Source organism: Nesoenas mayeri (assembly GCF_963082525.1).
Source record: "Nesoenas mayeri genome assembly, chromosome: 10".
Taxonomy (NCBI): Eukaryota; Metazoa; Chordata; class Aves; order Columbiformes; family Columbidae; genus Nesoenas; species Nesoenas mayeri.
The window spans coordinates 16530418-16554057 of NC_137560.1; the positions used below are offsets into that span (position 1 = coordinate 16530418).

The 23640-nt window shown below is 45.2% G+C and overlaps 2 protein-coding genes across 6 annotated transcripts in view; one reads left to right on the plus strand and one right to left on the minus strand.

Moving 5' to 3' along the window:
- The window catches only part of LRIG1 (leucine rich repeats and immunoglobulin like domains 1), a gene marked incomplete at its 3' end in the record, with an annotated part of 88871 nt that extends 83419 nt beyond the window's left edge, over positions 1-5452 (plus strand). The window contains exons 14-19 of the mRNA XM_080350802.1: positions 227-508; positions 1076-1495; positions 2788-2910; positions 3500-3664; positions 4733-5041; positions 5220-5452. Of these exons, the coding sequence (XP_080206928.1) occupies positions 227-508; positions 1076-1495; positions 2788-2910; positions 3500-3664; positions 4733-5041; positions 5220-5452 (1532 nt within the window). The remainder of the gene's footprint in view (positions 1-226; positions 509-1075; positions 1496-2787; positions 2911-3499; positions 3665-4732; positions 5042-5219) is intronic.
- A 3157-nt stretch (positions 5453-8609) lies between these two features.
- Positions 8610-23640, minus strand: part of SLC25A26 (solute carrier family 25 member 26) — an 83164-nt gene continuing 68133 nt past the window's right edge. For 3 of the 5 annotated variants that reach the window (XM_080350774.1, XM_080350773.1, XM_080350775.1), the window contains 3 exons: positions 16631-16695; positions 15343-15416; positions 10447-10875 (listed from right to left, as the gene is read on the minus strand). In XM_080350774.1, the coding sequence (XP_080206900.1) occupies positions 10779-10875; positions 15343-15416; positions 16631-16695 (236 nt within the window). In that variant the 3' untranslated portion in view covers positions 10447-10778. Of the gene's footprint in view, positions 8820-10446; positions 10876-15342; positions 15417-16630; positions 16696-23640 lie in introns of those variants that run through there. The other 2 variants (XR_013922570.1, XR_013922571.1) reach the window with 2 other exon arrangements.

Here is a 23640-nt window from a genome sequence, read left to right on the forward strand (position 1 = left end):
TGATCCTCAGTGGAGTCTTGGACTCTGCAGACAGGTGTATGCTGCAGAAACACATAGTCCCAGCGGTTTAGATACATCCTGTAAAAGCAGCTTATCGTTTACCATCCTCTTGCCTATAGGTAATGATGATATCCATCTCCTGTCTAGGAGGGAAATCAGAACTGCCCAGAAGATGGTGTTTTCCCCATGGAGTTGCTCATCCCTTTTTCTTGTTTTTCTTTCCCAGTGCTGCCCTCATTTATCAAAACTCCCCATGACATCACGAGCCGGACAGGGACGACGGCACGGCTGGAATGTGCTGCTGAGGGACACCCCACCCCACAGATCGCCTGGCAGAAAGATGGGGGCACGGACTTCCCCGCGGCCCGAGAACGCCGCATGCATGTCATGCCTGACGACGACGTCTTCTTCATTACGGATGTGAAGATAGAAGACATGGGTGTCTACAGCTGCACGGCACAGAACTCTGCAGGGTCTGTGCTTGCAAACGCCACCCTGACTGTACTGGGTAAGAGGCACTGTGGTGTCCCAAGAAACCAGGTGGTCTGGAAGTGGGGACTGGAAGGGATTGCTGTTGGAGCTCTTCAGCAGTTGCAGATATGGAAAGGGGGCAAAGAGGCAGTGCTCTGCACTAGTCTTATTTCATTCTTTTACACTGTAGTTAACTAAGGAAAAATACCCTGCTAATTAAGGGGAGCCATGAGCTGTGTTTCCTCACGTGCCAAGGAAGCCCCTCCAACCACCCTATTTCCTGCTTGGCAAAATTACTTCAAAAGGAAATTGCACTCCATGTCTCTTGCCCTATGAAGTGATTCACGTGTGTCAGCCATTGTCCCTTGTCCTCGGGGGTTTCTTTGTTGGGAAGACTTAACAACCCCTGGTTATGGGAAGGCCTTAGTTGTGATTGTTTAGATGTGTTGTGGTTTGCAGTTGCCATGCTCCTGGGTACCTGGCCGTGGAGTACCAGCAATCTGTATATTTATCTATAAGAACATCAGTTGCATTCATTTATTTTAGAAGAAATCGGTTGTTACACTGTCTCCAAGAATTAATTTCTGTGTTTCTTCTCCTGCAGAGACACCGTCTTTGATTCATCCACTGGAAGACCACGTAGTGTCTGTAGGTGAGACTGTGGCACTTCAGTGCAAAGCCACGGGGAGCCCACCTCCCCGCATCACCTGGCTGAAAGGCGACCAGCCCCTCATCGTGACAGAAAGGCATCACTTCACCTCCGGCAACCAGCTGCTGATTGTTAGGAACGTTGTCTTGGAGGATGCGGGGAAATACACCTGTGAAATGTCCAACACCCTGGGAACAGAGCGTGCGCACAGCCACGTGAGCATTTTACAGTCCCTGGGCTGTCGGAAGGACCGTACGACTGTGGGGATCATCACCATCGCCGTGGTGTGTAGCATTGTGCTGACGTCTCTGGTCTGGGTCTGCATCATCTACCAAACCAGGAAGAAGAGTGAGGAGTACAGCGTCACCAACACAGGTAGCTCTGGGCTCCTGCTGAGGCTCTCTGGCCTTTTGTGCTGTCAGCCTTCCCACTGCGGCTGGAGCGGCAGGTCAGGTCGCCACACAATCACACTGGAAAAGCAGTTGGCTTATCTCAGTGGTTCTCTTGGCTTGGAAAGCTGGAACCAGCTTTCAGCTGCTGTCGAAGCGTGTTCAGAGCTGCATTTCCCCCCTTGGCTGGCTCTTCAGAAAGGTCTTTTCCACTTGGCAATAGTTACACGTTGCTTTGCTACTTTGATTTTCCATGACCATAAACGATAACTCTTTGGACAGTCTGGATTATGTCCATGATGCTGGGAACCTGTCTTACTTCTTGAAAATCTCCATTTTCAAAGACTTTGTATTCAAAAAATAGAAAAATTAGGCTTTGAAGCTGGATTCCCATTTTCCATGTTGCCCGTAAGAGCTGTTGTAGCCCTGTTGATGAGGGGCATCCCTTACTTTTCTGGGGAAGAAGCAGCGTTTACTGCTTCCTACTGATCTTCAAAGGGGATAATTTGGTGCTGCAATAAGTGTTGCAGGGAGAAACAACTCTTCTGCCTGCAACATTATCCAACCTCTGAACAGGAGTATGGAAGAACCAGCCTAAGGCTCACAACCCTGCTGGCATTTGCAGCTTTCTGATGTATCACCCTTAGCTGCAGATATAGTACAATGCAGGATTTTTTAAAGACGTGGAGGCAGGAATGTCTTGGATACCATATGACCAGTGCAAAGTGTAACTGGGGATTTTCTCCCTTTTTCCAGTCCTGAACACCTGGGGCTTCATGCTTTGTGTAATTGAGTTTGTTTGCATAACAAGGGAAACTGAAAGTGCCTGACATAAAAAGCCAAGGGTAACTAAGGAGCTTAGACTTACCTGCCTGCTTCTGTGAGTCAAAGGCCCTGTTCCCAGAAGTCTGTTACTCATGACTTTGGGAGACTTGAGTCAAACGCGGTACTCGGAATTTCAGGGGAAAAGGAAAGATTTATTCGCTCTGAAGAGACAGTTCCATCTCCACCTACCTGGTACTGACCGCACCAAAGGCAAACACCCAAAACGGCTTTACAGCACGGTATCTCACAGCTTTAAGCTTTGAAAAATCAGGAGTGAGGCTTCTGAGGAGAATGGGGTGTTCAGGCATTTCTGTTTCCATCGCATCTACAGAAAATACCAGAAATACCCAAATCCCTCTTGAAAATGTGATTTTTTTTTTTTAATGTGTCTTTGAAAACAGAAGCCTTTGTATCCTACTAAGAACTGACATTTCTCTGCTCCCGTTGCTCTAGATGAGACTATTGTGCCCCCCGATGTGCCGAGCTACTTGTCTTCACAAGGGACCCTGTCTGACCGGCAGGACGTGGTCGTCAGAGTAGAGAACCAGCAGCCCAATGGGCACATAGACAGCAACGGTGAGAACCCGTTTAATTGCTTTTTCTGTAACGCTGTATCTGAACTCGATACGAGGAGGGAGAAATCATAGAACAAAGTACTTCTGTGCTTGTTATGAGTTATCGGGAAGATCTGCATAATGTAATTCTCTAGCTGCCGCATTTATGCAGAACAAGGATCTGTGTTTCACTTCACAAAGCTCTCCTGTAGCTGTCCTCTCCCCGTCATGACTGTTCATACAAGCAGGCTGCTTCGAAACTGCTCAGTCAGGCCCTAAGGACTATTTTTTTGCTAATTTTGGATTAATTCTTTGGCACTAGAGTTACCCCTAATTAAGCTCTACTAGAAAATACATAAACAGTGCCTGTCCCTGCCTTCAGGCTTAGAAATTAAATGCTGGGGTTTTACTGTATTTAAACAGGTTAGGAAGGAAAAGTTAAGCATTCTGGACCAAGATTCTCCTGAGATTGCACAGCATCTTGTTCTGTTAAACATTAGCTTAAAATTATTACCTTCATTGCTATTTTTTCTCCTTTTCGCAGCTTTTACAGTAGAACTAAGACTAACAAGTCATTCAGCTGGGAGCAGATGGTTGTAATCTTTAGTCAGATGGTTCGTTTGTTACAGGTATTTGTCAGACTGATGCTGGAAGGTGTCCAGATGTCGAAGCTGCCACCGCAGGTTGCAGACAGCCAAAGCTATGCATCGGCTATAATAAAGACACTTGGAAAACTGAAGATGTGGCGGATGGAATGCTTGTTCCAGATAAGACAGGTACAAAACCCATTAATCTGGAAAGGCATTTCGTGTTTGTACAGATCAGAAAGCACTCCCAGTCAGGCAGCATTGAGAGAAGAAATTGTTACCTTCAGAAAAACAAAGCCCAGAATGATTCTCAGGTGTGAGCAGAGTAAATTTACTTTCCCTTGCTTCCTTTGATCCTCTGTCAAGCTCAGGCAGTATGAATTCGAGGAACCATTGGAAAGAAAGCTCCCGACAGCCATTGCTTGCAGCTGGCTGCTCAGTATTTTGATTTGAGCTCTTCCTAAAACACAAGAGCAGTTACAAACTGAAGGTGTTCACATTTCTCATGCTCCTCACTGGGGTTTTCAATTTCAAAAAAGCTCAGCTACTTATTTTTTCTTTTCAAAATGTAAGGGTGGTTGTTGGCACTACACCTGCCTCTGCCCTTTGCCAATTGCTTGGGTGTTACACTCATACTTTGCTATTTTTAGGATGCGTTTTCTGTTCTTGTGCTGTATTGTAACATCCACAGAAAAAGTCAGTGAAACAGTTTTTCTCTCCAGGAGAAACTGTAAAGTTTAATAATGGAAAGCTGTTGAGTACACTAAGGAAATTAACTTTCAACATTTAGAAACTCCTTCCTGCTTGCTGCTTTGAATTCTGCTCATCTGTTATTACCACTAACATTAATAAAGTATCTGGAGATAACAAGATGAGTTGACAGTGATCCCTGCAAAGCAGCAGCACAAAAATAAGAAAGGTAACTCTGGTATTTTAAAGTGGGTACAGGAAGCTTCCGCTTTCTATTTCTGCTCTGACTAGAAAGTCTGGAAAAGGAAATAAATGCACAGTTTATCCAAAAAAAAAGTCACAACTTCTTTGGAGTTAAAACTACTAAATGTATTAAATGGAACTACCTTCAGTGTGTTTACTAGCTCTGTATAAAACCAGAGATTTCTGTGTTAACTTACCGAGATTCCCACACTGCCGAGGGACAGAGGAGCTAAACGGAGCGGCCTCTTCCTTCTGCACGTTCTGTGCCTCCGCGCTGACAACTCCCAGCTGCTTATCTGTGTTGTTTGCTCTTCCCCCCGCCAGGCTACGGGCTGCCGGTTGTGTGCACGGACTGCAGCGGCAGCACGGACAGCATGAACGTCCACATCTACCCCAAGGAGTCCGAGTTCTACTCTGAGAGCCTGAAGAATATGGATAACCCCTACCCCAGCACACTGAGCAGCAAAGAACGAAATAGGAAGAGGGGTGCAGGCACCGGCCTTCTTCCCCGTCAGCCGTGCAATGGGGTTGCCAGCGGCCCGAGGACGGAAACGGACGGGACCCTCTACCCCAGCAACCACGATAGAATAAGACCTGCGAGCACGACCAGCCCGCTGCTGGCAGATAAACACGGTACGTCCTTCTTTGGGGGTGTTTTTGTCTCCCCAGATGCAGTATGAACCGTCTGGGTTGTATCAGAGCCCTGTTTCCGAACTGGCTCAAAGGCATGAATGGTACTGGCAGGGCTGGTTTGATGCGGAGCACTGGGACAAGCATCAACTAACCCCCCTGGTTCTTGGGTTTCTTGCAGGCTCTTCGCAAGCAACAGCGAAGCCTTCGGAGCTTAACAACCTTAATTTGGTGAGAGCTTCACCGGCAGGAGGGTCATTAAAGCAACTGAACGTGCTTCCTGAAATTTCCCCAACACTACTGGATTTGCAGAGCGAAGCAGAAGTGAAACAGGCTCTGCTGTCCAACGGCTGCGCACCCGCGCCCAGCGACTCCCTTCACGAGTTGAAGCCACCGAACACATCGCTGGACTGAGAGGACCCGCTGCCACGTGCAAACTAACAAACACACTATTATTTTTGTTATTTTTTTTTGCACAGAGTATATAGGCTACTTACTTCTACCTCAACTCTTGAACTGATGACCTGTCAAAGGCAAACAACTGAGGTATGAGAAACAAGCTTGTATGGGGAACAAACTCCTGTTCGAGCGTCATCTGTTTGTACATAGTTTAAAACTTCCCTGAGAAGTATGAAGCGTTCAAAAGTTGACTTGCATATGAAGCACATAAATGCAAGGGATTATTGTGTAAAGAGAAAAGTATTTGATAAACTTGTACATAAGAGTTTTCATATATAAAAATATATATATATATATAAAAATATATATATATCTTTTACAGAGGCTATTTTAATCTTTAGTGCATGGAAAACTGAGTGAAATTTTACAATTTTGGCAATATTGTTTTCAGTATCAGGTTGCTGTTAAACTTTGTGAGAGAAATAATCCTGGTGCCTTAAATGCATAAGCAGAACTTCAAAAAGCCAGACTGCTCCAAAGGGATTGTCCTCTTTTCGATGGAAGTTCCTTTAAATCAACTATCATTTGGGTTACTTAGCACAAATTTCCTTCCCCTTTGTGATTTATTGCACTTAACACACATTTAAACTGAGATCTTCAACTGTTTCAAGTGAAGTTTATAGGAAGAAACAAAATATGCAGTGAGAAATTACATAGCAACCTGATTTTTCTTCCTGTTGGTGGAAGAACTTAACTTAAATTCCCTTGCTTTTCAAAACGGTGCGATACTCTGGAGTGGACCACACAAGAGGCACTAAATAATTCGGCAACAGTGCGGAGCCCCAACCCAACCAGGCGCAATGGCTGTTGGGAACAGTGAGCAGTCATTAGCAAAATAAGTAATTTATGCAATAAACTGTGGGGTGGTCTCGTGTATTCAGAAAACACGCTAGCAGAAGGCGTTATCTGCCCATAGGTGCTGCTACAGCACTGATCCCCTACAGACCGAATTGCAGGCATTTCCCCTCCCAAGTGGATGCAGTTTTAGCTGTATAAGGTGAATATAATGAGATACAACCCAGCCCTGTTCAGAAGGAATAACCCACGACCAGTATAATGCATTTTAACACCTCCAAAAAAAAAATACATCTGTTCTGGAGGGGGCTTGAAACCATAGAGCTGTTTTGCCAACAAAGCTAAAATCACACTCCTAAGCTGACAGCTGTACTGCTAATTCTTGTCATACTTTCAAGTTTTGTTCCTGCAACAGAGTATTTTGCTTTCCTGTTGAACACCATCACCCCGGCTGCAGCCAGACTCTTTATGTGAAAATATACACTTAACTGACTTATGCTGCTTTGTGCAGCAGGTCTAGGCTATTCATTTAGAAGGGAAACCGTATATTTATGGTTGAAAGTACTCTGTTAAATGGACATGTCCCAACTATTTTTATTTGGTCTTTTAAGTTCATCCATGAATGGGGGAAAAAAAAAAAGAAATACCCACCTTGGTCAAACAGATCTTTGTCACTTCCAATGTCACTATGATGCTTTTTATTTATAGACAGGCTGCTTTCTGTCGGTGTTGGTACCTGTGGATGGAGGACTCCCTTCCAGTTACTTGTAATTTGAGTTCTGCTAACATGAGGTTGCTAACTCTGGTGATGACTACTTCAGGGGAAGGTGATTTTTGGGGTTTTTTTTTGGGGGGGAGGAGGGGAGTTACTTTTTTTCTTTAGGAGCAACTCAAATGCCAGTTCACTGAAGCCAGGTCTGCTGGAAATCCACCTTTGCTAGTGCTGTGGCTCAAGCATCCAAAATAAAGGCAGAAACATCTAATTTTCTGTTCAGATCCATCACTTAGCGCTGCTGAAGCCGCTCGGCCTTACCTTGAGGAGCCCCCGCCGCCCGGGCTCTGTCTGGCAGCCAGTTCCCATAGTCCGGGCAGCCGAACTTGACCTTGATGGAGACATAATTCCGCCAGGTCCCTGTCTGCATCAGCTCCCGACTATTGACACGTTTGCACTTTGAGACAGGTGGCGAATTATGTTGAGTGCCAAGTTATTGAAAGCAAAGGAAACAGACGTTAGAAAAGGATAAACGGAGCATAATTTTCCCCTTTACTCAAGGGAAAAGTGCTGCAGACCTGACTCGCAAGGTGAAAGCGGTGGAACCGGGGACGTGGGGAATATGGGAATTATTTAATTAACTCATTTTGCTGGCAGAAATGTCATCACCATTGCAGATACAAAGCATATTTGCCACATTAACATTTGAAAATAATGTTTCTGAATAAAGTTAACTGCCTAATGTTATGACTTCCACTAAATATGTGAATTTGCTGCTTCTAAGAGGCAATGTGAAAGAGGAAGTATTACTTTTGTGTACAAAGTTATTTATTTATTAGAAAATTTGGTACAATGTTGTACATTGAAAAACATGTAAGATATTGAAGTGTCTAACAAACGGCATTGAAGTGTCTTTAATAAAAGTTCATTTATAATATTACAGCTGTTTTGTTGAGAGTGAGCTTTTGGGAGTTTCAGTTGAAAATTAAATAAAATTCTAATCCATTGCTATAATCTTTTCTGTCTTTCTCTGATGAAAATGGGGATTAACTGCCAAAACACCCGCTCGTGAAATTAGACCCATGACTTTACCATGAGGTCCTGTAGATCAGCGGGGACTTTGGCAGCCTGACTTGCGCATGGGCTGGAATTTGGGGGCTGAATTTAGGCAATAAAGAACTTGTAAGAAATACTTTTATAATATATCAACTTGCCAAAGTATCTGGCAAGTGCCATCTATAATAGCACTGAAAACAGAAGAGATGCAGTGTGTCCATATATAAGTACTTAAGAAAAGTGGGGCCAGCAGAGCCCTGCACTTGGCTGCAGGTGTGAACACCTCTGGCTTTCTCAAACCAATCTCATATGGAAATTCCAGAAGCAGCTTTGGAGATAAGCTTGGATTCTTGTTTTAACAACAGCAACAACAATAATCTCAATCTGTATATTTAAAAAAATAAAGTTTTTCCTCCTCCAAGTTATAACTTTGGGTATAAAGCAGATTTTTCTGAGACTACCCTGATAAATCCCTTAACACGTGTAGGAGTTAAAATATTTTTAAATGAAAAAGAAAGAGCTTTTGGGAGGCTGTTTTTCTTACTCTACATTATCCAAATAATGGCCTAAATTTAATGGTTCAAGTTTTGATGAAGTTGAAATAAAACATTGCCATGTAGTCCTGTAACTAAAAGCATCATTTTCAGCAGGATTAGACAAATCAGTGTCTCACTTGCCTGGTGCCATCCCCAGGTGAGCGTGTCCTCGCCGTGGCGCTCAGCAGTGCGGAGCTGGTCCCTCTGCACTTGGGCTCCATCTCTTCCCCGTCATTTTTAAATAAAAGCCGTGATGACAAAAACTGATTATGCAAGTATTAAGCAAAAAGAAGCCAACAAAAATCCAGCATTTGCACCCAAAGGCAGGATTATTTTCAGCTGAAGTAATTAAATGCACTAATTGTAGTGCTGACTCTCTCATTGTGTTCAAAGAGCTTTAATAGAAAATATAAGTTAGTTATTGAGACAAAGTAATAAATCTCACCCTCCCCCCCCAATTTGTTCTGCTGTATATTTAAAAACATCTTAAAAGAGACAACCGGAGAAGCGGCGGGAAGCGCTGCTACACCGTGCCATGGGAACACCCAGACTTAACCAGCCAATACAGGACTTGGCTGAAATCCTCTATTTTAGTTGAAGATTATTTATAAGAATTATGTCCTTTGTTCTGTATGTTTTACTTGTTTGCCAGTTATTTTCTACGTTTTGGCTTCAAGAAAAAGTCCTATTAGTATTTAATGGGATGACAGTTTAAAAAAACATCCAGCCTTACTAAACTTGGCCCACGTGCACCCTGTTCTCTGGGCGGGGGCTCAGGCTTTGCACATATGCCCCCCCGCCCCCATCCATTCACACACTGACCTGGGTTGGCATTCGCTCCCCACACCCAAAACTCCTTACACCCTCACGCCTCCTTGATGAGACCAACCTCCAAGTTAAATGTTAGCATCAGTCAGCCCAGGTGCACACGTGCGGGGCCACCAGGTTGAAGCCGGTGGCGTTGGTGGCACCCACCTCCTTACCCCCCACGTGAGGAGCCCCACGGTCTCCCAGCCCCATAGCCCAGCCCTATGCAAACACACGAACTGCCACGGCACGGCCCGGCCCCTCTTGTCCCACCGTGCTGGCGCAGCCAACGAGGGTCTTTGGTGGGTGCCAGAGCTCAGCTTTGCTGCCCACTGTCCCCACGCAAACACCCTCTACATCTAAACATTTCCAAGCATCACCTATCAAGCTGTTGGTGTAAATTCAGCCAGTTTCCCCCCTCCCAGGCTCTGGTGCTAATTTTAATTGAGTAACTTCAATAAGGCTTTTTCACCCAGCTCATCCCTGCACCAATGTGGCCACTACAGCTTCTCTTTCCCGACACGAGAGCGAGGGCAGAGGTTTGCTCAGCCTGCCGGCACTGAGCCCTCAGCATCCACAGGCAGCAGCACTTGCCCGCTCTCCTGCCTCGCCTTCCCCTCCTGCAGCATTTCCAGCCACCTGCTCCTTCAGCTACTGAGGGAGGAAGACCAAAAGAAGGCAGAGCTGCATGGCTAAGCACAGGCACAGCTGTAAAATAATACAAGCCCATGCTTTTACTGGAGAAATGTGAGTCTAATTAATAAAGCTGCACTGGCTACCACACAGGAATGCTTGCTGAGCACCTGTAGGTATAAACAGGAATATAAACTTTCACAAATACGGCTCAAATCAGAAACAAATGGATTATTGTCTTTTACAAAGAGCTCTCCCAACCTGGAATAGTTTCAGTGCTGTTGGAGGGCAGCGGGCTGTAACTCTATCAGCCCCTTCCCCGACCAGAAAAACCCTCCCTGTGTTATGAGGCAGGTGCCACTGAATTATGAAAACTCACTTTATTTCAGCCTCTCCGCTCAGCCCGCGATGTGGAGGTTTGCAAAACACTTCCCCTGCAGGAGTTTTAATAACTAATGCCTTTCTCAGCCACTGTAATTAGCTGTTTACCCCCTAAACATTGCTTTTTTGGCACGACTCTCTCACCATGAGCTCACTCACTTTCCATGCAGGGAAATTTCATGTTTGGGAAATTGGATTATTGGAGGATTTACTTTTCTTTAACAGTGAAAGTGGCTCTCAGCCTGCAGAACAGCTGCGAGGGGCGGCAGCAGGAAGGCGGCAGGAGGAAGGCTGTGTTTGCCCGTGGACTCCTCCTCCAGCTCGGCAGCTTCTCCAGCTCTGCAGGACCGGCCGGGCTGGGTCAGAGCAGCAGCTGCCGGGTCTTCTCGTATGTCCCCAGGAAGATGAAGCCCCCCAGGCTGATGGCTGCCATCCGTGGGACAACACCTGCGAACAAGCTGAAAGGCGAAGGAAAGGCAGTTTCAGAGGGCGAGCGGAGAGCGGATGCTGCACGGCTGGCTGCCGGAGCTTCGGAAAACAAAGACAGGAAAAATCCTCTCTTGCTGGTTTCTTTAATCCCACCCCACTGCTCACTGAAGGAACCTGTCTGGGCTTCCCTAACAGAGCACTCCCAAGCCGGGTGGTTTTTAACCTCTCTGACGCTCCTCAGGTGCAGAAGCAAAGGTGCAGGAGGCTGCGAGCCGTGCTGTGGAGCTCAGACACATCCCCACAAAGGGCTGCAGGCAGACGGGACGTGTCCCTTCCTCTGCTGCCCCCATCCAGCCTCGGCAGAGGGGCCCCCTCTCTCTGCTGGGAGCCCCCCACTACAGACAGCCCTGCTCACTGCCACGGCTCATTCCCAACAATATCCAACAGGGACCAGGAGGAAGGGAGCGGGAATGGCTGCGCATTCAGCTGCCATGATTTTTAGGTGCCTGATCCTAATAGTTCTTGGAAGCGAACAGGAAACTCGTGTAAAGCCAATTGCTCAACACATCTAAGCTCACAGTTGGTTTAAGAACTTCAGGATAGGTCAATGTATCCTCCCAGAGGATTACAGGCTTACTTCATTGCAAGCCAGGATTAAACATTAGGCTAGAATCTGTTTGACATCCCCCCACTGATCTATCGCACAGCGAGAGCCCTTCGCAGCACGTTTGGCTTGCACTCCATGGGGACACTGTCATCGGCTTCATCCAAACACCGCATGGACCCTTGTAGGAGCGTGTCCACAGTGGGACAAGGTGTAATTAATTCCTGGTGAGACAGGGCTGTGCAGGAGATGCCCACAATCCCAGGGCTGCTCAGGAGCTCTCCCCTCCCTGCCCGCGCTCGGCTACTCACGCTGCACCGGGGAAACCTCTGGCTGCAGTAACGCTGGTTTTTGTTGTAATGAGCTTTGCTAAGGAGCCTGGAGCACACAGGCAGATGGAAACATTTTATGGCTTTACTAGACAGCAATTGGGTCTATTACCATAATGACAGCTTTAAAACAGAGTAATTTGTACAAGGCATGTATGGACAGAGCGCTGATAGGGTAAATCCTGCGGTGCAGCATCGCTCTCGAAACACACACCATCCTTCTCCCACTGAATTAGGCAGCCCTTACCTCATTACAGGAGCAGTGGCAGACGCTCAGTTATAGAACAGCCCACTCGAGACACAGCTATTACACAAACGGGCAGATAACTGAGTTACCCAGAAGCTGCACCCCTGGCAACCTCTATTACTAACCATCACTTCCAAGAATCCTGGCCCTGCTGCCCCCCGTTTCCCTTTCCCACCTGCCGACCGTGGTCTCTCTGACCCACGCGTCCCCCTGGGCTCCCTTCTGCAAGCAGGGAGAGCTGCACAGCTCCAGGGCTGTCCTGAACCCAGAGAGCCGAGCTCCGCTGCGGGCCTGATGCAAACTGGTCCCTGCTGGGCCACACCTGCCCTCGTCAGCAGATGAGATTAATTGTTTATTTTCTGCTGGCTCCATCAGAAACCCCTCTGGTGGGCACAGGTCTGCTGCCTATTTGTATTTGCTGTCTGTTAGCACAGATTTCACCTGGCACCCTGCCACTCCTCTCTCCATGGCTGTGTTTTCCCTTTTGCTTAAGCAATTCTCCCAGTTACTGGCCAGACCCAGCACCAAGGGCTGGGGGCTTCACCTCACCTTCTCATCACCAACATCTGCAATAAACACACAGCGCATCAGTGACCGCAAGGACCAAACACAGGCTTCCAGGTACAGACACACCGCGCTCTCCCAAGCCGTGTGAGGAACGGCTCTGCAGGAGCCACAAATCTGCGAATCACATTTAAATCCCAGAGCAAGGCCTGGCTGAAGGTGTTAAACCCGCATGGTGTACCCTCCCCAGCCATACACACACCCTGCAGGGTGCAGCTCTTCGTTTCAGGGTTCTCAGGCCGTCAACACACCTAATCCCACAGTTCCAGCAGCAAAAGTGATGTCTTGGGGCAACAATTTGGCAACTCAGAGCAAATTCCTTCTCAACAGAGACTAACCAGGACCGCTGTCTGAAGTCACCCTTTATAAAAGGCGCTGTGGTGCCTGGAGGCAGCAGAGAGAGACCAGTGCTGGAAAAGGTGCCGTGTGCTCAGCCACAAAACCTCCGCACTATGCTCCAGACCAAAGAGGTGGCCATGCTGAGAAAAATACCATTTTCATCTGACTACAGCTTTGCACCGAGCTCACTCCTGCGGGCAGCTTGTGTTCCACAAAGCAGCAAGCCCTGGGCACGGGAGCTGCTGTCACCATTCACCTCAGCGAGATGCAGCTCTGGAGAGCAGGGTGGTCCATGTGGACCCCGACCAGGATGCTCAGTCAAGGAACCAGCTCTGTTCCCATCTACACACAAGCTGCAACAAACCATCTCACTGGATTTAGCTAATAACCCTCGCCTTTCTCACCGGCCATTGTGAAGCTCCATCCACAGCTTTCAAAAGCCACCACCTTCTTGTGTGAAAAGCAGCTGGACAAGAAGTAAACATGTGAAGAGGCGCATGGATCTGCTCACTCCATCCCTATCCCATCTCCCGCCCCAGGCCTGGCTCTCTCCGGACAGAATGGGATGTGAAATTTCTTGGCATGAAGCAGAGGGATTTACTAGGTGCAGACCAGGAAGCTGAGCCCTGCACTCTGGTTTTAATAAGGTGGCAATAAGCAATGCATCTTTATGCCCTTAGAATTCCTCCTCTTCAAGCATGAGATTTATTAGAGGAGCCATAAATCATTTCATGTTGCAACTGGCCAAAAAAGCCTGACATTTTTATTGGTTTTGATTAATAGATTTATAATTGGCAGCAGGCATGGCAGCCTCTGCGTTTATTTTTCCCAAGACTTTCTTCCTTTTCCTTGCAGCTGATGCAGCTTGGCCTCCTTTACACGTTACTTTTTCTCCAAATCTCTTATTGTTTTGATTTCAATTGAATTGTGTTCCCTTTGGTCCTAGTCCACGAGTACTATCTTTAGGCAGTTTAATTTTGGGTTGTTTAGAAAAGGGCATTGCTGAAACACCCTGAAAAGAACACAAATATACATATTTATTTTCTGCTGTTGGCTGGGGAAAGGGCAAGGTTTCCCCAGCCAAATCCATGCCTCTTCACATCCTTCAGAGCTCAACTGCCATCAGCCACTTCCAAAACGTGCCCTAGAGTCCACCAAGCCACATAGGACCCAAAAGTCATCCACCAATGGGTCACTTAATTATCTCAAAGAGCCAACCTGAGACAACCCATCTCTGAGCCCTGCCGGGGGGCACAGCTGGATGTCTTCCTGCAATCGGTGTTCAGGAACTTCCTGCAATTTGTTTTGAATTATTTCCCACATGTGTAGAAAGAGGACTGAGCTTTTATTAGCTGGGCAAGCAGAGATCAGATATTAAGAGAAAACCGTCTCCCACAAGTCTCCAATGTGCATGCTGCTTCGAGCCAACAGTTTACAAGTGTTAGAACAGCACCCTGAAAGCATTGGCCACATCAAACGGATTAAAAACCTATGGGAAACTACAGTGAAAAGCCCCATGTAAAGCTTCCAAAATCCCTCCATTTCTCTCCCAGGCCAAGGGCAGGTGGGACAAAAGCCCTACCAAAGGAAGTGCAGGGTCAATCGCATGAACCAGAGGAGCTGCTTAAGACATATATTCACTACAAGTGGCCAATACCTGGTACGACTCATGCACTAAAAAAGGGCAAATGAAACAGGTAAATGAAACAGGTGCCTGTAAAAATCAGTAATCATTTATAAGCCTGTAACACTTCAAAATGTTCTACAAACTCTAGCAGAGGACTTTTTGTTCACAACACTGGTGAGAAGAGCAATTCGCTGTCTCAGGACTGGGTAAATCAAGGTAACTAAGAGACTGGATCAACATCACCCCAAACTTCTATAGTCGGTCAGAAGAAAGGCCAGAACATTTGCACACCCTGGTTACAGAAGGAAAGCAGCCAGAGAGCTGTGTGTTCAGGCCTCCTCTTTGCACTCAAGTCTGTCTCAGAAAAATGGCATTTTTGCAACAAGTGCCTTACTGGAGAAATCCAAGTGGGCATGTGCTCAAGCCCAGACCTGATGGGAAGCTCAAAGGACAAGTCAGGGAGCACAGGGCTCCCTTCCTTCTGCTTCAGCTCATCCCTGCTGCTGGCACCACACACTCCCATCACAAATCCCCAATAACATTTGTTTCTGTGCTCTTCCCTGCACATTCCTTGCAGCCAGTGCTAAACCAAGGACACTAGACCTCCCTAGAGGAACCTTCTTGCTCCTAGCTACCTGAGAGCTGCTCCCTGGGCATGTGTAGAGCAATTAAAAGCCTTTTCTGTATGATAGGGTTTAAATACAAGCAGACTATCCCATCCTCTCCTGCCCCCCAATACACACAGACACATAACACCCGAGATGCGCTTCTCCAGAATGTCCTTACCCTGACAGGCCTTGTGTCCTCCAGACGTCACCAAGGGTGGCCAGAACATTCCCGCTCGCGTTGCTGGAACCAGCCTGCACCACAGAAAGAGAGATGGGAAACTGTTGGCAGAGAGGTCCAGTTATTTACTGAAAGCATCGACAAGCAACTTTGCTGCTCACTGCAAGAGGACAGCAGCCTTTAGATTTACTTAAAAAAACACATAAGTAGTGTATTACATGTGAGAATTGCCTCGAGTGCAAAAAAGACCAAGCGGTAGGACTACAGGCAATTAAATTACATGTTGGATCTCATTAGTGTGAGATGACTAATGTAAAGATGCTGTTTGAATGGTTTGAGAACATCCCAAAGCACCAGCATTCCCTTACCAACGCTGAGCTGGTTGCTCAGGACAGCAGCAGGCACAGATGAAATCAATTTCTTACAGTTTTATCACAAGCACTATCCACAGGCAAAGAAGCTGCAGCAGGTACAACACCCAGCAATGAGATACACACCACAGCAACATGGTGAGCGCAGATGTGTGAGGCTCAGCTGGGGAGGGGCATGTCACCAACAAAAAAACTGCCCCCATACTGAGGGACATGAGCAATAGAATAAAAAGCATCCACAGAACCTCTGGGATGCCTGACCTTTGCCAACACAACAGCTATTTTTGGGGCAGGGAAAGGCTTTAGGAATCTACCTGCTGAGGGCTTGTAGCTCTGGGGCTGCTGGGCTCTGCTCTGCATCAGTGAGATGATGATGGGAACACTAGACTTACTAGCAATTTCACTACTTACTAAACTTACTGATTTTATACAGCAATCTTCCTTCTCCCCTGGTTGGCAGATGTAAGCCATCACAAACTCTATGGCATAAAATTTTAGGACAGAAAATTCAGTGCCAACCCTCCTCAGAAAAGATACACGCACACACATACTCAAGCCCAACAATTATCAGAACAACAGAGGAATAAATCCCTGATGGAAGTTTAACTTTGGGTGTCTGACTCTGCAAGGATTTTCTCCTAAAGACACTGCAGGAGACTCTGGAAGCCTGGCACAAGCTTAAGCCCCTCTCAGACAGCTCTTTTGGGAAAGGACCACAAGAGCAATTCAAGGAAAGGAACACAACAATTTCATTAGTTCTGCATGTGGAACCTGTTCATATCTAACCTTTCCTTCAAGGACAAGAGCAGAAATCATTACTAACAGGTTCTGATTTTTAATTCTGTAATGCCCATAGAGAAACTGTGGAACTACCCAAGCCATTCACCGGCGTGTCTGCTGGCCTCCTTCGCCCTTACCTTTGCCAACATAATTCTTGTCTTCGCTACATCGAGAGGTGTGGTGACTGCAGCTGCAAATCCACCTGAGCAAATTAAAATACCAAACACAAGTGAGACATTGTTAGGTGAATATGAATGCCACACTGCCTACAATTCCCATGGCTGTGGTCAACACTGCTCCATTATTAATGCCTACAGCATGTTTCTTCGCGCCAGAGTCCAGGTACATTTGTCAAAGGTCTGTACACAGAGTGTTTTATTCCTGTGTGTTGACTTAAGGAAACAGCTCTATACTAGTTAATTGTAAATCCAGACATCCCTGTTGAGATTACTGTCCTTTTGTTTGGAACTCTATACACATATCAACATATGAAGTTGGAAGGATAATGTTTTCAAACCTCTACAGACAAGTTTGAAAGGAAGAACCTGCTTGCTCATTTGAAAAGATGGGAGAATAAGCTCATCATACTGTGCTATGCCTTGCCAATTAATTCCAGCCATTCAAATGCTAGAAAGAGACGAAAGATGCTCTGCATCTGAGACACACACATGCCACAGGGGCAAAGGTCTCCACAAGATACAGGCAGGCTGGATCTGGACCTCAACAGTCAAACCTGGGACTACGTGTCAAGGAAAAACAATAAGCCAGTGTTTGGGCTGGAGCTCATCTCCAACAAACAAGATCAGCTCCATTTTGGAAAACAACAATGCAAAACTGCCCATGGGTCCTGGAAGTTGTCAGAACTCTGGTGCCACGAGTGCCATTATTACCCCATGGGAATTTTTATTCTTCCTAATCACTCCCAAACTTCACCCTTGGAGCTCATCACTTGCATTTGGAGCAGCCAGCTCGGCTGTGGTTTTCCTCCTGAAAGACAGGAATCATCAGCTTAACCATCTGCACGTCTCACCCACAAATCTGTTTGTGTCTGTCTCCTTATTTTAACCCTGTGGTTACAGCCTGGCCTCTTGTGCTACCTAGGGACCAGCTTTGCTGCTTTTACTCCCAGAATCTTATTCCCTTTGCCTTATTTCCCCATCCTAAAATTAACTCTAATCTTTCTCTCCCTCCTCTGTTCACAATATTTCAAGCAATTCATAATGAGGAAGAGCCGAAGTGAATGAAACTTTTAAAATGCAGGAGCAGCCTAGAAAAGGGGGGAAGAAAGGGGAGAAGAGAGACACACTTGTTCTGAAATCTCTCTCTCTTCTTCCTCCTGTTTTTTCCTCTGGAGCTTGTATAAATCCTGTATCTGTTACAGCAGGGAACAAAGTGACTCCAAAGTCTGAAGCCTACACAGTATCCAGGGAATAAGCTAAAAATAGCCTATTTTCTGTTCCAAGTTTTATGGAATGTAGAAAAATTGATCTCTTTCTTTTCTTGGGAAGGGGAAAAAGCACTTCTTTTAAAATCTGTAAAGTAATGAAAAAAATCCATCTTCCCCACTAGCTTGTGTTTTTACCTCCATCTCTCTCTCTCAATCACCTTGGCTTCAACATACTAAACCCCTGCTTTATGTTAGAAAGGAATCACACCAGCTGGTACCCTACACTGACTTCTTACAGTTAATTAAGGAATGTCCCATCACAGTGCAGGAGATGCAGGATCTCAAACAAGAATAGCAGGGAGGTTGAGTTAGTGAACAGCCCAAAACTCCTGGCCTAGGAGCAGCTTCTGCTCACGTAAGCTCGGCCCATCTGGTTCACTCCGCCGGAAGCTTTCTAGCAGTGATACCTCACTAAAAAGCAGAAAAATGGGTTGTACTCAAGAAGCCAAAGCAGAAACTATGAGTAAGTTAAACTAAATTCCAGCCTGTTCTTGGACCTTCTTTAAGGTCAAAAATCTTTTTATTGTGAGCCAGTTTTTGAGTAAATGACCCAAAGGCTTTGAGAGAATGATCTGGTTAGAAACTTTGGTACTCATGTCAGCAATGTATTTTTAGAACAGTAAAAATAATCTCCATGGAAAATAGTGGCTTTTCAAGTCTGGATGTAGAAGCCCTTCCTTTGCCCACAGACCAAGATAAAATTAAACAGTGAACCACATGGTTGTCAGGCCTGTATCAAGCAAAAAATCTCAATGCGTCACTCAGCTACAGAGTTGACAGTAACACTTTAGTCCCACTACCTTAGTTCCCTTATCAGATCCCAGTAATTTTTTTAAGCATTTGTTCCTATCAGTTTCTTATTGGTAGAAGCTTCAATTTTGGCTGATAGAGTGATAAGAACAAACACAATTTATCCTCATGCAATGTTCTCAAATTCTTATCTGAAAGGTTTAATCAAAGCTGATTGGTTTTCATTTTTTTTCCCTGGCTAACATCTGGATGTTTCAGACTCTTTCGTTATTAACATTTCAATGTTTCTTTTTCCATCACTGGGAAGTATTTGGTACAGATTTACCAATCAATTTAGAATGACAACAGCAACAATAAAATGCTTCATAAGCACAACAAGCGGCAGGATAGCGGCTAAATTAAATGCAAGTTTGTCTATGCTTGACAAAACAAAAGATTAAAGCTAGCATGTGTTGGGAACCGCATTTTATTGAAGGCAGCGAGTCTGACAAAATGAATGAGCTTCAGCCTTAACCCTAAATGTCCAAGATAATTTTAGAGTGACCTCTTCAACTTCAGTACACAGGTATCCAAGAAGAGGCCACAGCACTAGTGAGGTGCTGCTCAGTCCCACCTACTGGAACCAGGTAAAGAGACTTAGAACTTCAGAATATTAATCTGTATCGGATTAATACAAGAGACACAAATCTGTACAATCAGAGTCCACTCATTCAAAATAGGAAGGCTGTGCACTGGACTGTCTAATACACAGTAAGGGCCAACAGATCTTTAAGTCACTCCTTTAGTCTATTCCTGCTGCCACTGAATTCTCCAAGAGCTGTCCCATAAGGCTGGAGTCTGCTCAACTAGTCAGCAACCAGGAAAACCAGGTATCAAAGTATCAGGTGGACAAGAAAGACCCAGACACATCCAGCCTTACACTCGTCATTCTGTCTTCTCTGTGGAGCTGACAAAGAGAAAAAGGCACCTTGTCAGGCAGTCTGTACACAGACAGACAGACTCACTCACCAATGCACTCGTACAGAAAGCTCCTTTCTCCCTTGCCCTAGAAGGATCTGGTGGTGACTTGGGCTCAGCAAGGAGGCATAAAGATGGATTTGCACGTGGGAGAAGGCTCTTAGCTTGTTAATACTTCTATCAGAGTGACAAACTCCTCTATTGGGAAAATAAAACTTAACGCAGTAGTGGAAAATTCATTACCTGTCTCCCAAGAAATTACAATGGACACCGTATATTCACATACGTCACTGAGTGGCTCAACTCTACCAAGCGCAGGGTGTTAAACAGAAAATCCCTCTGCTACTCACACTTTCCCAATGACCAGTTCTTGATGGAAGTGTTAGTGACAGACACCTGCAGAGAATGATTGACCTTGACTTGGCAACAAGAATAAAAAGTCTTGAAGACTAAAGATATTCCCCAAGGTTCCTGCTGGCATTTCCTACCCTTTTTAGCTGTCATATGCAAATGAAAACTGAGAAGCATCAGAACAGAGTGAAATGTTTCACCTGAGAACAATAACATAACCCTATGTCCTCAGAGTAAGGTGACCACCCGCAGAATTTGCTGCTAGTGCTATAGGAAAATGTTTCATGAGTTCTTTCGACACACTTCTCAAGTAAGATCCTATGAAGGGAGGAAAACAAGTTCTTCAGTCCCCATGTATATATATTACCCAGGACTGATTCAGGACTGAATCCCAAATCCAGGTTGAAAAACTGAGTCACACAGGTCCAAACACTAAACCTCACAGCATCCTCTTACACTGACTGATTTTCAAGTTCACAATCTTTTTCAGAACTCTTTTAATCAATCAGTTCTTATTTGAACCGTTATTGACATTATGTTAAATTTTTAAGAGGAAGTTTATTCTGGTCCTTTATCACTGTGGAAACACCAGCTGCCAATGGCAAAGTGACCCAAGAAAGAACCTCTTGGGATTTCAGAAGAAATACCAAGAAACAAAGCACTGCTCCTCCAGCGATTCATCCAGCTCAGGGTTAGAGGCACAACCCAAGCAGACACTGCAGGGAAATCTTTATAACTACTCAAAAATTTATTCAGAGCTATAGAGTTAAAGAGGCTTTTAGACACAGTGTGTAATCTTGTCAAAGCAGATTAGATCAAAACAAAAGTGATGGGAAGTCTTCCCCGCTAATGTGCAAAAAGCTCTCGTTTGTGCTTTATTATTCACTAGGCTTGCACCTCCATTCTTGGTGACTTTGTCACCACAGAGAATTAATTATTAATGTTAAGCCACACTTGTTTTTTACAGTAGGGAGAAAGAAGACATCTTTAACAGAGGCAATTTTCAATCACATTAAATGGACACTCAGGTTCTTTGACAAGCTGGAGCTGTCTCGCTGCTCCAGGGCAGCACTTGGCTTTCCCAACAGCTAATACCCTATGGCAGGATTGCCTTGCCACTGGTCCATGTCCATGGAGGGCACAGGAAATCCACCCGTGGGACAGCCTGCCCTGGTACGGTGCAGTGGTCCAGCCAGGCAGCCTAAGCCCAGAGAAGAGCCGAGCACAGAGTGTGGCCTCCATCAGGCCTGGCCTGCCCACAGCACGGGGACGGGCTTCCCTCTTCTACCTCCAGCCTACCAAAGCCTGTGCCCAAATCTGAGCTGGTGTCCGAGCAGCTCAGACATCCTTAGGGAAGGTTTGGTTCAAACAGAAGCTCAGGCTTAAAATTTGGTGTAGCTCTACCCTTGGGTTCCTCCTTACCGGCTGCTCAGATATCACCTTTTCTCACTCCCTGACTGCTCCAAAGAGACACCAGAGATGGTGATAAAGCTGGACAAGGCCTCCAGGGATTAAATTATTAACAGATGAGACAAAGAGGATTCCAAATTGCTGGTATTCATGCTCAGGCCTATTACATTTCTACAAAAAGCCCACGGATCGCATACATATATCTAACACGTGCACTCAACAGAGAGGAGTCGGGCCTCTCCCAACACTTGGGCTGAAATCACTGCCATTTCACAGGTGCTGAGGACGGAATTCAATAGATTGTTGCTCTTTGTTCTGTCTTTGCCAAATAATTGATTATGACTTAGCCAGGAACTAACCAACGCACACAGGGAAATGAACAGAAGCCAAACAGGACTTTTCGTACAGTTTGTTTGTGCTTCTTACCCTGCCCCATCGGGATATCCAACATATTTTTAGAAGAGCACGTCTGTGCGATTTCACCACCCCACTACTACCACGGTGGCATTTAAAAGCATCACTGCATTTAGAAGTTGTTTTTTTGGAAAATCTTCTCCTTTTAAGGTTTATAACATGATGATTTTACATCACTCAGATGCATACGTCCATTTTCTTTTATTCACAGGGTACTGGTGGTGTTTTCATAATTTTTGTTTTAGAGTGGAAAGAAATGGATAAAATTTTGTCTGTTGTTTTCTTCGCTTATTTGAAGCTGTATGTAGGCAGTTAATAATTTTTAACCATTCTTCAGAAAGTGGGAAATTATTTTTCCAATGCCTCCATTTAGAAAAAAAGGCTAAATATTTTCACTGAAACAGAAACAGTACTGGATTAGATCAATACAGGGCCTGCCTGTTATATGTCTGCAGAGCCAATGGAGATGGAAGGTTCCCATCCGAAACCAGTTTAACCTTCTGAGTTTTGAAGCAGGTCCTCAAAGGCCACATGAAAAAGGAAGTTTAAAATACTACTGGTGAAAAGGAAAGAATGGGGAAACAACAGAGAAGAAAAACCAGGTTGGACGAAGTGAAGCTGGAAGGATAATCCAGAAAATACATATCATCACCAATTACAACATGATCTACAAAATAGGACTCCAATTCTGCAAAGATTTACGCTTGGGGAATAAAGCCTATGAAGACAGCTGGGCTGAACATTTCCCACCACCATGGAGCTGGAAGTCCCGGTACCATTCCAGGACCCACAAAGTGCTGGGTCTCCCCACTGTCTGCCAAAGGGGAAGGAATTGTCCATGCACAACTGCGCCTCTGGATGGTCCCTCTGCAACATTTCTGCTGGAAAGTAAGCACACACTACTGAACATCCATCAAAGAGTAGTGAGTCCAAGCACAGCTGGTCAGAATCAAGAAATATAGAGAAGGAAATGGAGGAAACTGGGCTAAATTTCCAGCTGAGGTACCAAATTGGACTTCAGGAAATTACTCCTCGAGGCCTTGGGTAAATCAGATAACCTTTCCAGCTCTCTGAACATGCCTGAACACAGTATTTGTATCAATCTGACTGTAAAGAAATCAACAAAGCTAAATTAATGATCCTCTATCACACCTGCAGACCTACACATTGCATTTTAAAGCATGTTTAGCCTGATAGCTTGGTTTCTTTCAAAACAAAAATGAATCATATGCTCCAATTGCTCTGATTTTCTTTGCAATAATTTGATGAAGTCAGTGTAAAATCCAACAGTAGACCAAATTTTAAGCAAAATAAAATCCCTTCCCATCACATAAACATGGAAAATTCAGTTGGACAAGGCCACAAGAGATCATCTAAAATATCCCCACTGACCCAAAATGAAATCAATTCTAATTAAACCATTCCCTCCCAGCTCACATGCCCCATCTACTAAACTGTGTGCAGTTTCAGCCAGGCACCCTTTCTCAGTCATGCAGTTACAGCACCCAGCAAAACGAAGCCGCAGCCTCTGCTGGAATTCTGCTGCTATTAATACTTCAGTTCCCTTAACAGAGCGTATTTTTAAAAAATTACATACAACGTAATGGCTCTGATTTTGTAAGTCATCAAAGAACAAGCTTTGCTTTTGGTAATCTCTATTTCAAGAAATGCTATAATTTCTCTTTAAACAGGACTTATTTTTTCCACACATTCTGTTACTTGTTTGGAATCTCAAAATGTATTTTAGCTCCTTGGGGTAAAGATCTGGCTATCCATCTCTTAACTACTAATCTGTTTTTTCTATTAAGACAGTTGAGT